The sequence below is a fragment of the Anastrepha ludens genome, chromosome 2, assembly GCF_028408465.1.
Source record: "Anastrepha ludens isolate Willacy chromosome 2, idAnaLude1.1, whole genome shotgun sequence".
NCBI lineage: Eukaryota > Metazoa > Arthropoda > Insecta > Diptera > Tephritidae > Anastrepha > Anastrepha ludens.
In genome coordinates, this window is record NC_071498.1 from 98,019,786 (window position 1) to 98,032,560 (window position 12,775).

The window sequence follows — 12,775 nt, forward strand, 5'->3', positions numbered from 1 at the left end:
CAAGACTAAAGCTAAGACTTGCAAGGTCTAATAATCAGGTGATCAAAAAATAATTTATTGATTATAAAAGTATTAGTTCCAGACTAAATTAATGAATTAAGTTACTTCATATTTTTACTTTTTTTTCTGGAGGAGGTTTCATATCGACTCCCTCCACCTTTGGTTCAATGCCGGCCTGTGTCACACTAGGCGATGGACTTGTCTCTGAAGGCACGATACCGTTATTCGAAGTTGTTGCATTGCCAATGGTGTTGCTTGTATCACTTGCCGTGCCTTCTTGAGCAGTATTTTGTAATTGCGATTGCTGCAACTGTTGTTGATTTTGCATTTGTTGTTGATGTATAATTGGCGGTATTGGAGGTGGAAATTTTCGCAATAACTCAGCTAGCAGCATATCAACTCGTTGTTTTTGAAATATTGTGCCACTGTCATCTTTACTGGATGATGCATCTTTTTTATTAGCCTTCGATTTATCTGAAACTAGAGACCTGTTTTTAGTTTTGGTCCATTTGTATGTACATATATAGTTATTAATATTTACTCACGTGCTTTGTTTGAAACAAAATCCCACGTATACCCTTTGTTTGGATGATATCGGGAATAGCTACTGGCTTCTTCGAAAGCTGATTGCAAATTTGTAACGGTAGCAAGCTAAAAAAACCTTTATTATTAAATATTTTTGTTCTTAATATGTGCATACAATTCTTGAATTTATGACGCTTGATAGATCGGGTGCCTTATACACCATACCACCAATGATATAGTAATCCGCCATCGGTGTCGCCTCTGTTGGACTATGACGATGTTGCTTTCTAATAACATACAATATAGGTTCCGCCACATGAAGAAGGATATACTCGATGCCAACCATATTGCTGAAAAAAAAAAATCGTAAACAAAAGTATAAATTTTGATGTTAGCTAGGTAATTTTACTTTAGGTGTTCCAGACTCAAACGCTGCATACGAATCGTTTCGTTATTGCAAACTCGATCGTAAAAGGGATTAGATTTCCGGCAAAAGTAATCCATAACAGTAGCTGGACTAAGTGACGCCATCATTTGAGTATCGTGCCAGGATACCCATAATGGATTCTCCTGTGCAATTGGCTGAGGAATTTGTCGCCCGGGTAACATTATAAACAATTTTTTTTCACACTCAAGTTAGTTTGCCGGCTATTCAATTTATTTCTTCTATTTACGCTTCCTTAAATGTCACTCGAGGGTCAATGCAGCAAACTTGAACGCCAAGTGTTGCTTTCTTTCTTTCCGATTTGAACAATCGCAAACTGTTTATGGTTTATTTTTAGATCGTATTGACTTATTTTTGATACAGTTTTATTTATTGTTTGTTGTGTAATAAATCTTTCGCAGTCGGTCAGTGATCGCGGGCACAAAACGTGAAGGCGCTATAGCAAATAAATTTAACAACGGGCACGCGACACGAATTCTGGTGAGTCATTGCATTGTGTATACTTTCACTTTTCGCATTGTTGTTTGCTTGCTGTGATAACCATTCTGTTGTTATTATATTTCTAATCGTACATAAAATGTACACGAAATTACTGAAAATAAGAAAAACTAGCCAGGTAAACGCGTAAAAGAACGAAACGAAATATGCTTGAAGAATAACAGCTGACTGGGTTGCAGCCGTGGTAAAAAGTACTAAAGCGAAGGAACGGTTTATTCCGTTATTACTTATACCAAGGCGAATTCGTAGAAGGTGAGTTCACTAGATCGGCAACATGTATTTTGTTTTGGCAATTTTGTGTACTGAGTGTCTAAATTTTAATGAGAATCTAAACAAAGGAACAAGCAAATATCAAATTAGATTATCTAGTGCCATCATCCACAGTGTACAGAATACAGAAGGCAGTGTCTTTCGAAAAACGCTACTTTAATTTTTGCGATTTTGACACACGATGACGTCACATTTTCAAATACACAAACAAAAGGCATATAAGTTACATATTAGTAAATATCCAGTGAAATGCATGGTAATATAGCGATTTATAAATTAAGCAATCAAAAAAAAAGTGACCAACACGCGTGTCAAATTGGAAAGCAGGGATCAGATGCGATTTTGTGCCGATGTCGCCGTGACAAGAAAGTGTATGTATGAGTGTAGTTTCTTATATTTGGCAATTTCCATTACTTTTACTCTTCACAAACAAGAAATTTCTCTTGCTTCTATTTGTTTATTTGAAGAGATGGTGTCAGAGAATTCAGAAGGGGCAATAATGTATTGTATTATTCTTTTCTATTACCTTAAACGAATTCGCCTTGATTATAGGTGAAAGTTTTAATTAAGTTATAAAATGAAGTTATTTTTTTGAAGTATCCAAAAGAGCAATATTGGTAGAGAAATACGATATTTGGCACTATTCCAAGTTTACTGTAAGTATTCTCGATTGAAATAGTCGATTTGACTTCACTCTCACTTGTTGTGTTTCTGTAAAAAATTGAGTCGATTTATCGACAACCGTGGTAGTTAGCTAACGTGTTCCACTAATTTCAGTAAGAATACTCAATTGAAATGTTTTCTGTAACCACAAGAAATGAAATACTGCCGATCATTACTAGGTGGTAGATTAAGATATCCATTTCCTCATGTGTAGATTTTTACAGACGATGTTGTTGGAAATTGCTTGTGTAGGTTGGAATGTCATTAGTATGAATAACGGTTTTTAGCAGTAGTTTTTAACTTGTACAACAATTTAATTTGAATTCAGCATGCAATATTTGAATTCATTATTGGTTTTTCGCTCAGTCAGTTTACGACTTTTGATTTATAAGTTTTAGGCAGAGACCTAAAATAACTAGTTCACTTTGAGTCAAATTTTTATTTTCCGATAATTTATCATAAAAAGTGTTTGATGAAAATGACAATTATGTAGTTACTGTTACTACGTACGTATTATTGTATAGAATCAATTTTAAACGTAAAAAGTACAAGTATTAAAGCAAATACGCTAAAATGCTTTCCAGAGCATTTAAAAAGTGTTATTTAATTTTTATACAAAAAAATATTTGATAATTTGCAGCACTTTGATAAATGGCCCGGTTATTTTCACGCTTAAGGTATCAGATTTTTATTTGCAAATATATATTACATACATAAAATGTTGACCGTTCATAATAATTTGAAATCCACAGCGAAATTATCCTTACCCAAATTTTTTTTATTTCATTTTACAACACTATATTTTAATCTTCACTTTCTTCTCCAAAATCGCTGATTTCCGAATCATCAGTTCAAAAGGAAAGAAACAAAATATTTTCAGATTTTTGACATTTACTCCATCTTACTTTGCTTTCCTTTTGCGAAAATCTATTTATATAAATTTTGTTTTATTGTTTGGCTATTAAATTCGGCGTTTTTGGCGCCAGCTGAGGATAAATAATATATTCACTTAAAAATAATACCAATTTATAGAAGCGTGAAGTGTATGAGAAATATTAACATATCAATGTATGCGAAGTAAATTCAAATATTGCAAAACACCGACAACTGTTTAGTTTTAAATATTAAGTAAAAACCATTGAAAAGTCATAAGCAACAAGCAATTATTTACACAAGGGAAAGGTGTGTAATCAACTAACAAATCCACAACGGTGCAGAGGCAGCGCAAATTTGGGCAGCTCAATCAGTTCGTTCTTTGCAGTCCGTCGTGGCGTTTCTAAAGAAGAGCAACAACGAAGAAATAACATCATGGTAAAAATCAATTTATGATTCTGGATTTGTGTAAATTTTATTGTGTTTTTTGTATTGATATGCTTTATATGTGCGTTGTTGTTGTGTTTAAAATGCCAGGCTGAATCAGATACCTAAACTACAGTTCATACTTATGAAACTACTACAAGTATAAAAGCTCGTTGCTCATTAACCTTAGTTGACAATACCAGCTCAACGACTGATTTTATTAAATGAATGTGTCTTTCATCGCGAATGGTGTCGCATCCAAACGTATCTCCAGAATCTTATTACCTTCGTATATATGTGTTGAATATACATATTCTCTGATACATACATACTTTTGTGAAATCTATTATTAAGAAATTCTATTATAAATTATGCAACTTGAAATATGTTTGCTCTTTAGCTCCTTTAATTTGTTTACTTTATCACTATTCAAGGCGATTGGACATGAACCTTGAGATTCACGGACAACTGCCTTGTGCCAGACTAAGTTCATATACATACATACGTATGGATGCGCTCAAAATATACTCATTTATACATGTTGGCCTATTATTAGTATGTCGCTGTAATAAAATTCTCTTATTTATGGAATTCCGTAGAAATGTTTAAATTTGAAAAGCTAATTGTTTAAAACGCTTTCATTTCTACGACACAGAGAATTTAAAAAAAAATTATGCGATTTAAGAACACAATTGACTGTAGTCAAATGTGATTAATATACTATAAAACTCACCATATTTGAATGTTTATAAAATAAAATATATTTTTAGTTTTTGTATAAAATTTTACACCAATTGAGACAAATTTTTGTAGATGTGTTTCTGATAAACATTTCGTGAGTCCAGTAATTCACTTGCTGGTAAATGTTTTGTTTATGTGTGCATATGTATGTACGTACATTTCACAAAAAATATAAAAATAATTTTGTCGAGTACAAATATTTTTAAACAATTCTGAATATTTTATGCTTAGAATTTTAGCAACGTTTTACTGCTCTCTGCAGTTGTGGAAATAATCATACAATTAGTAGTCGCTCTCCGTATACCTTAACTGACTATGCGCTTCATTAAGTCGGAACCATATTATGAGGTATCCTTTACCATATTTATTTGCTGAACAGCTTAGTTTTGAATAAAAATACAATCCTTTATGTAATCGCTTTGATTAAATGATATTAACTTCTTCATTTGTGTCTGTTTTTAGGGTCTTCCACCATTTAATGTGTCGGGTAGTCCCTTCAGTGTCGTTCCGATACACAATTATCCCGAGCTAATGAAGAAGACATGCGAGCTGATTAACTCTGAATGGCCGCGAAGTGAGACAGCTCGCATGCGTTCGCTTGAAGCTTCCTGTGATACACTGCCCTGCAGCTTAGTTTTAACTACGGACGGGATGAATCGTGTTATTGCTCATTGTAAATTAAGTCCAATACCGTCCAAAAAGATGGCCTGCTTCATTGAGTCGGTAGTGGTGGACAAAAGTTGTCGTGGACAAGGTTTTGGTAAATTAATTATGAAATTTGCGGAAGACTATTGTCGAATTGTGTTGGATTTAAAAGCAATTTATTTATCAACTATCGATCAAGATGGTTTCTATGAACGTATCGGTTATGAGTACTGTGCGCCCATTTCAATGTATGGGCCGCGTCATTGTGAGCTGCCCAGTTTAGAGAATGCCAAAAAGAAATACATGAAGAAAGTTTTATAGATATCAATGCCAGTATTTTTGAGAAAAACGAATTGCAATGTGAAAGCTGGTGATTTGGATATTGGCGAAATTACGAAGAGAATGGAGATCACTTCCAGAGGAGGTTACGTTTACACGCTTTACAGCTTTTAAAGAAAATATGCTATAATTAGAAAATACTATATCGAAGAAACGCACAAGCTTATGTCGATATTATTAACAAATTAAATTTGTTTTGAACGAAGGAAATGAATTACGGACTGTAAATAGAGAAAGTATTTAGATGATAAAACTAAAAAATTGAAATGAGTACATTTTGTGCCAACTCGGTGAAATGTCAGCTCTCTCTTCGGATCATTCGCTAATCAAGAAGCCACGCGTTTTGATGCACTACAAATAATTCCATTAATATACGTACAGACTTTTACTGCTATTGATTTCTTAATATTGCTTTTTGATTGTATTTTAAAGTTTGTGTTTAATTTTTCTGATATGCTAATAAGAGCTGTAGTATTGCTGGCTATGTATTAGCATTATCTTTGGCACTCTCGACAAACTATTTTGCACTTATTGGTTATTAATTATTACTGTTATTAATTTGTATTAGTTTTTCGAAATCAGTCTTTGTGTTTATGAAATCAAATAAATTTAAAAAAAAAATTTTATTTTAAAAATATTACTTAAATTCTCAAGTTTTCTATAATATAAAATCCAGAGGGGACTTTGGCGGTTAACTAAGCTCAGCTGTGTTTTAAACTTATCAAAGCAATTATTAAATATTTAGAGTGAGTCAGTCAATAAATATCACACGTTGAAATCTTCCAAAAGTACATAAAAGTAAAGTATGTATGTGTAGTTTTTTAGGATAATACATTCTTATGTGAATATTGTTTAAGAATGTAGTTGTTAATACGCTTTGTAGATTTAGAAATATATATAATATTAAATACGTAACCGAAAGTGAAATACAAACATACAACGCAACATATTGAAACGCAATGAGTTATAAAACGAAAAATATTAAAACTTAAAAAAAAAAAAAATATTATATTGAAATTTTTCTTTTTTTGGGAGAATAGTTGGGCACTGGTAAGTAAATATGGTACTAAATAATAAATAATATATTTACTTCTCGTATGGCATTTATTCGAGAAAAGAACCACACGTAAATATAGTAACCGTTCTCACGACAGTCGGTTCTAGGTAACCGGAACGACTCGGATTTATATCCGGCCAAGGACTGTCACTTCAGCAGCATTCCTCGCATATCCTACAACAACAACTATATAGTTTAAAATGATCTATTTGACTGACTTTTAATAAGTTGGGATATGCATTTAAAATCGAATATTATCTATTTAGTTAAATTAAATTGATTTCGTTACTGAATTGTTAAAATTATAATTTTAAGTCCCAAAAACAAGAAGTGAATTGATCAGAGAAGCAACATGAGATCAGAAAATATGCACATTGATTCACCTGTGAGCACACCAAGGCAAACATGTTTAAACCAATTGTCTATCAAATGCAATCAATTTTGTGGCCTTTATCTCACACACAACGAAAATAGAACTTAAAATAGCATCATAATTTCATTTCTCAAGTTCAAGTTCGAGGCGACAGCAACCCACCAACCATTGCCGACATGTGTGACGATCAGAACATGTATGCATGTATGCATGTATATATGTATTTATGTATATGCATATGCCTTCCTCGTGGATGCATTGCCACAAAGCACGCGACAAAAACAACAAATGTAATAATAGCTTCTATTAGGCTTGGCAAAGCAGCCGACATGAACAAGAAGAAATCAACAATACAGATTAGAAATTTGGATGTTGCTGAAATTGCTATGTCTGGCTATTTTCATTCTCGTCTGCCTATCGCACCACAACAGAATATGGTGCAACAAGAGCGTAGCGCTGGTGTGAAATTTAAGGTACACATGTGAGTGTGCACATATGTACGTACATATATGTTCATGCTTTGAAAAATGCATCTGGCATAGTTTTTGGCATACTACATTGAACGTAAATATGTATACTATGCATACGCAAGAATGTATACTTGTTGCAACCAATGCGCGGCACAGTTACTTTTAAAACTTTATAAATATATGTACATGTGTGTACTTATACGCTTTCGCATTTTTGGCAATGACCACCAATTTGCCACCGGAAGGAAAATTATCGCAAAATTTTCCGCATTTGTATTGTCATGTATGCGACACTCTTGAATGTATAGTATATGTACACTTTTGAATTTATTGTGTCCCAGGCGCTATCGGCAGCGTGCCAGTAGTTCAATTGCTTTACATACTGATGTCAATCATTTTCAATTTTACCGACACCGGCTGATTTGTGGAAGCTTAAAGAATGTGAAAAGGAAAATAATGTTTAAAAAACAAAGTTGAAACTAATTGAATCTTTCGATTCACGAAGTTTTCCCCTTTGTCTCCTCAACGTTCATTGCTAAATGAAATATCCTGATCAGGGGAATAATTCAATTGGATTTTCGTGCATTTAAGCATCTTCTTGAAGTAATGCATATACGGAGTTTGAAACAATATCATAATAAAGGATTTCGTGATTATCAGCAAAACTACAAGAGAAGAGTGTTTATTTATAAGTTTATATGTAAATTATAATCAGGACAGTTAAGTTTAAAATTCTAAAGTTTTTCAAATACATATCCGAACATAGTTTTAGAACGAAACTAAATACTAGAATTTAAATATCATACTTGTATTCTGGTCCATATGCAATTACTTGAGGTATGTAATTCGCATATTTAATAGAATATAAATATTGTATGAACACGTTTAAATGAATAATGAAAGTACTGAATGAAAATATTCCATTGCGTTAAACATATAGAACATTAGTATAAAAAGCAACGTAAATAAACTACGTAAGAGGAAAACATATAAAATAAATATTAGAGTAATAAGGCAAGACGTTTAAAAAATAACGTTTTTAAACAATTGCATTAGTTGGTATATTCTAGGCATTACTTTCACTTTTTTTATTTTCAGCATTCTGGAAGTGTACTGTCATATTGTGCTGTACGTTATCCATTATACATTTAAATGACATCTTGCATATATGGCAAATAATTGATTTGTTGGGCGTACGATGCACTCCAGCATGTGCAGTAGTTTTCTTGACCATTCTTGCAGAAGGTGCCGCCATTTCAGGTACTAAACCATCAACTGCGGAAGTTGCCGTGTTTGCTATCATAGTAATCTCAGCAAGGGCTATGCAAAATATAGAAATTAGCTCATTATTTCACAAATTATTATATTTCAATTTATATTCACCTTTTTTGTCGTTGGTAGAATCTAGAGAACTTACAGAAATGCTACTCAAATCTGAATGTGAACGCTGTGACGGTGCATTTGGTGAAGATCCCGTTTGAGCTTGTGAATTAATCTTCCCATTGGAGGAATTGGTGTGGAAAAAGGCAGGCAATTGTGCTTTTTCTTGGTGATCCATTTCATGGAATTTCAATTTGCGTTTCTCGTTTGGTGGTATTTTGGGGCAGTTTTGCAAAAGATGGATGTGTAAAGTGCGTAGTAGCACGAATTTTTTATCGCAATATTTGCATTTATTTACACCATTTGTTTGAGAAAGTGCTGCAGCATTGTTCGAAATGCTTGTGGTCGATTTCTTAACAAATGCCGGCAATCCATCGCCTTCATGGGAGCGTTTATGAGCATCTAATAGAGACTTGATGCTAAACTTGCTACCACAAACATTGCAAATAAACGAGGTATCGTTTTTACCAACAACACTTGGACGGGGTTTCGTATTGAATCGTGCTAATGTTGAAGCGCTCGTAGTTTTATGCGAATCAATGTTTGGTTTGTCAATGGGATAGATAGACTTTCGATTTGCTGGTACACATTTTATGGACTCAGTAATAGGTTTGGTTTGAATTTTTGCATTAGGGCCACCATTTGAGGGTTGTACTATTCCGATCGGAAGCATACTTTTGCGATTGGGATTTAATAGTACATTTGGTGCGACACTTTTCCGGTTTTGTTGCCCAGGTGGTACGACGGAATAACGACTAATTTTACGAGCCGGACTGTTTAATGTTGTCTTTACCAAAACCGACATACGTTGAGTAAACGCGAAAGGACGTTTTCCAGCTTGCGCAGTTACATTTGTGGGTAGCATTGACGAACGTCCCTTCGTATTGGACAAAATTGACTTACGTTTATCTAGCCCAGCAGTAGTTTTATTATTATCAGCGGCGATAGTAGCTTCAGTGAACTTCAATACTCTGTTCAGCAATTTTGGTATTTCTGAACTGATTTCCTTATCAATATCCGTTTTGATGCCTACGTTATTGACGGATAATCTTTTATTTGAATTTGTGGCAATTCTGGATGGACGATTAGTTAAAAGGTTAGGTTCACAAGAAGGCTTCTTAACCATAGAGATTCGTTTGTTTATAGCTAAAAAAATTTAATTTAGAAATGAAAAAATATATTTAGGTATTTTACATATCCGGCAAATTTTTCCAGTGTCATGAGGATGTACTTTTTAGAACACAAAAATATTCAAATTTATAAATGAATATTTACCTTTTTTTTCTATGGGACCTTTGACTTTTTTATCGCCCTCAGCTTAAGTATTGAAAATAGAAATTAAAAAATAAAAGAAATTCACATTTGTAATACGTTCAACAAATTAAACTCTAGTTATTTTTATTTTATTTTAAAGACCAACAGATCAGGGTTATTTATGTATGATTATTTGTTTACCTTTATTATCTATCGAAACCGCGTTTTTTCCATCATCCTCGACTTTTTTTGTTTCAACGCCATTAGTAGTTGTGTCTTCACTAACATTTTTATTTATAGGTTTTTCCTCGACCACTGAGGTTATTTGCTCCTTTGTTGTTATGGCTGATACATTAGGCTTTTCGTCAGATAACACAGTTACCCCATTCAGAGGTAATACATTCTCCTTATCCGAAGCTAGATTGCTTTTATTTTTCTCATCTATACCCATGAAGGCATACTTAAGATCCAAGCACTTTTCTGCACTCGATCCTCGAACAATTTCTACACTACGTAGTAGCTGTTCTTTTGTCGGTGTTGAGCTAACAACATTATAGTCTTGCAACACTCTCTTTCGCACAACAGACAGCTGCGAAAATTTGTCCATATCCTTGACTGATTCAAGGTATTTCAAATGCGAATCCAAGGCTTCCAATGTACTGTTTTGATTCAGTTCTTGAGAATTTTCAACAGTTTCTTCATCGCGGTCGGCGTCAAATAACATCGAGAGATCGTTTGTGGTTGCTTCCAATGTTTTATAAGCTGCACTAGAAATACTGGAATCGAACGACAAATACATGGATACGCCGGTACTATTTGCTTCGCTATATGTTTGTCTCGAAGCGTCCATTTTATTTCCCAGATATTAGTTTAGCACGAAAAATCCACAAAATTTGAACACAGGTGCGAAAAAACTAATTTGTTTTGTTCTTGTCTAAATTTTCTTCAAAGCTCGCCAAGAATACATTCAATATTTTTTTCAATCGGGTTCTATCAAAGCGTTACTTTTGAAAGCCGCTAACCTGTCAAATCGCTGCACAACAGGGTTGATTTTGAGGATGGATTGAACAATATCCCCAGACCTCAGGGTTGCTTAAAAAAAAGTGTAGAGATTTTTTAATGAAATTTCTCTAATAGTTCTTAATTCGCAGTTGAACAAAACTATTTTGCTTCCATCTATTCAACAATATGTAATGATTTTACCAATTATAAATAACATTTGTACATTTTTAATAGAGGACGTCTAAACCTACGGATGAGGGAATACAGAAGGATGCACAATCATTGAACCGAGCTGGGTCAGTGAATTTCACTGACGTAATTCAAAATTAATTTTAGTTTTCTGTTTACAATCAATCTGTTTTTGCTATAAATCGTATTAAAAAGATGTGGGAAGTGTTAAATTGTAGCAATGACATCAAAAGAGGAGTTTCAAAGTGCAGATTCTTTGCCTTTTCAATGGAAGAGGTATCGTTGCAGAAGTGGCTCTGCCGGATGCAGCGTTATTTGTATACATTTTTAACATTTCACGTCGAATCAAAGCACAATTTATAAAACACTCCACAATTGTTGAAATATTCTGTTTAAAGTAAATATAAATGCTCTTCAACAAAATTATTTCAATTACACGTTTCTGTTTTCTTGCATTGTTTAAGTTATTCTAACCTAATAATATGTTCACATATAAGTAGATGATCTACTTTTTCGCGCTTAACTCAAAATCCGTAATTAAAAAGCGCGATTTTCCATACACAATTTCTCTCCCAAAATTTGAGATTATAAAATAATCCTAGATAATAACGGTACTTTTTGATTGTTATCGATAATTATTATTAAGAATGTTAGGAGAAACATCAAAGTAAAAACTAAATGAAATGGATGCCGGCAAATAAAACAGGTCTGTAAACATAATCCTAATAAAATTTTTGTTAAATATTTTTAATTATGGATTCATTGTACAAAAGCGTGTGTCCATAAACGTTTTGTCTTCTTATTGCTTATTATAAGATGTAATATAGAATTGCCCATGCGTATTGCTGCCGACATTTTTTGCAACCTCAGTAAACGTCGCATACGGATTTCCTTCAACCGTTTATTATTAGCAGCCAATTGCGCAATTAAATTAGCTATTCTTTCTCTTTGTCTTTTCTTCATATCGTTAATAATAATTAAACAAATAAAAAACTCCAAAATATTCCACCAAAGCAACTTATATGAAGAAAAACCTTTCAAAGCAGTATTGACAGCTGATTGTCAATTTTCCAGGTAATCGGCCAAATGTGAACGGGTAGATTAATTTGATGAATTTATAGAATCTTAGAATATTGTATATTTATCTTTGCTCATACTTCTTCACAATTTGAAAATAATATATAATTTTAAAACAGAAGGTGAATAAATTATACATAAGATGAACAGATAATAATACTATTCCGATTTATCTAAACGCATACTCGATGAAAATTTCACAATACCTCTTCAAATTTTGATGCCTTTGTAAGAACTGTTAATAAGCAACTTTACAACCGATTTGTCAGATATTGTTGAAATGATTAAAAAATTGCCTCATAAATATAGCTAAAGCCTCGAGTTTATTTCAATATATTATTTATTCAAAATTAAAAAGAATACGTCTCTTGAACTATAATTGATGTTATTAATCTTTAATTCGTTTTAGCGTCTTACGTTTGAATGTTTTCTTCCGTTTCCAGAAAAAATATATGTGATTAATTTAAGTAGACTTAAAAAGTTCGTATGCTACGGCTGATTGCTGACGTAGGCTTTTGGTTATGAAAATACTCTCAGTAAAATGGCAA

General features: G+C 33.0%; 3 protein-coding genes across 4 annotated transcripts; 1 reads left to right on the forward strand and 2 right to left on the reverse strand.

Annotated features, from left to right (window-relative positions):
* Nucleotides 1–34: 34 nt before the first annotated feature.
* On the reverse strand, nt 35–1,633 carry LOC128854876 (mediator of RNA polymerase II transcription subunit 6). The gene is made up of 4 exons (XM_054089327.1): nt 935–1,633; nt 701–875; nt 546–651; nt 35–480 (listed from the first exon to the last, which is right to left on the reverse strand). Exons 1-4 carry the CDS (start codon nt 1,132–1,134, stop codon nt 107–109), a joined length of 855 nt encoding a protein of 284 aa, XP_053945302.1. The 5' UTR covers nt 1,135–1,633; the 3' UTR covers nt 35–106.
* A 1,641-nt stretch (nt 1,634–3,274) lies between these two features.
* LOC128854879 (N-alpha-acetyltransferase 80) lies at nt 3,275–6,414 on the forward strand. Of its 2 annotated transcripts, none has more exons than XM_054089332.1 (2): nt 3,275–3,712; nt 4,904–6,413. In XM_054089332.1, exons 1-2 carry the CDS (start codon nt 3,710–3,712, stop codon nt 5,405–5,407), a joined length of 507 nt encoding a protein of 168 aa, XP_053945307.1. In that variant the 5' UTR covers nt 3,275–3,709; the 3' UTR covers nt 5,408–6,413. The 2 variants fall into 2 exon arrangements, with proteins under 2 accessions (XP_053945307.1, XP_053945306.1); XM_054089331.1 differs by lacking the exon at nt 3,275–3,712 and adding an exon at nt 4,596–4,789 and having other exon boundaries at nt 4,904–6,414.
* A 1,564-nt stretch (nt 6,415–7,978) lies between these two features.
* On the reverse strand, nt 7,979–10,996 carry LOC128854878 (uncharacterized). Its single transcript, XM_054089330.1, has 4 exons — nt 10,161–10,996; nt 9,981–10,022; nt 8,709–9,851; nt 7,979–8,645 (listed from the first exon to the last, which is right to left on the reverse strand). Exons 1-4 carry the CDS (start codon nt 10,807–10,809, stop codon nt 8,392–8,394), a joined length of 2,088 nt encoding a protein of 695 aa, XP_053945305.1. The 5' UTR covers nt 10,810–10,996; the 3' UTR covers nt 7,979–8,391.
* Between the last annotated feature and the right edge of the window lie 1,779 nt (nt 10,997–12,775).

What these genes read in the sequence shown, in the direction of transcription:
- LOC128854876 (XM_054089327.1), bottom strand. Translation starts at nt 1,134, where the DNA reads ATGTTACCCGGGCGACAAATTCCTCAGCCAATTGCACAGGAGAATCCA. An exon ending in TTGAGTCTGGAACACCTAAA is followed by an intron (nt 876 to 934) that starts GTAAAATTACCT and finishes TTTTTTTTTCAG; the next exon opens with CAATATGGTTGGCATCGAGT. An exon ending in TTTTGTTTCAAACAAAGCAC is followed by an intron (nt 481 to 545) that starts GTGAGTAAATAT and finishes ACAGGTCTCTAG; the next exon opens with TTTCAGATAAATCGAAGGCT.
- LOC128854879 (XM_054089331.1), top strand. Translation starts at nt 4,757, where the DNA reads ATGCGCTTCATTAAGTCGGAACCATATTATGAG. An exon ending in AGTCGGAACCATATTATGAG is followed by an intron (nt 4,790 to 4,903) that starts GTATCCTTTACC and finishes GTCTGTTTTTAG; the next exon opens with GGTCTTCCACCATTTAATGT.
- LOC128854878 (XM_054089330.1), bottom strand. Translation starts at nt 10,809, where the DNA reads ATGGACGCTTCGAGACAAACATATAGCGAAGCAAATAGTACCGGCGTA. An exon ending in AGGTCCCATAGAAAAAAAAG is followed by an intron (nt 9,852 to 9,980) that starts GTAAATATTCAT and finishes AAATTTTTTTAG; the next exon opens with CTATAAACAAACGAATCTCT. An exon ending in TTCTACCAACGACAAAAAAG is followed by an intron (nt 8,646 to 8,708) that starts GTGAATATAAAT and finishes TATTTTGCATAG; the next exon opens with CCCTTGCTGAGATTACTATG.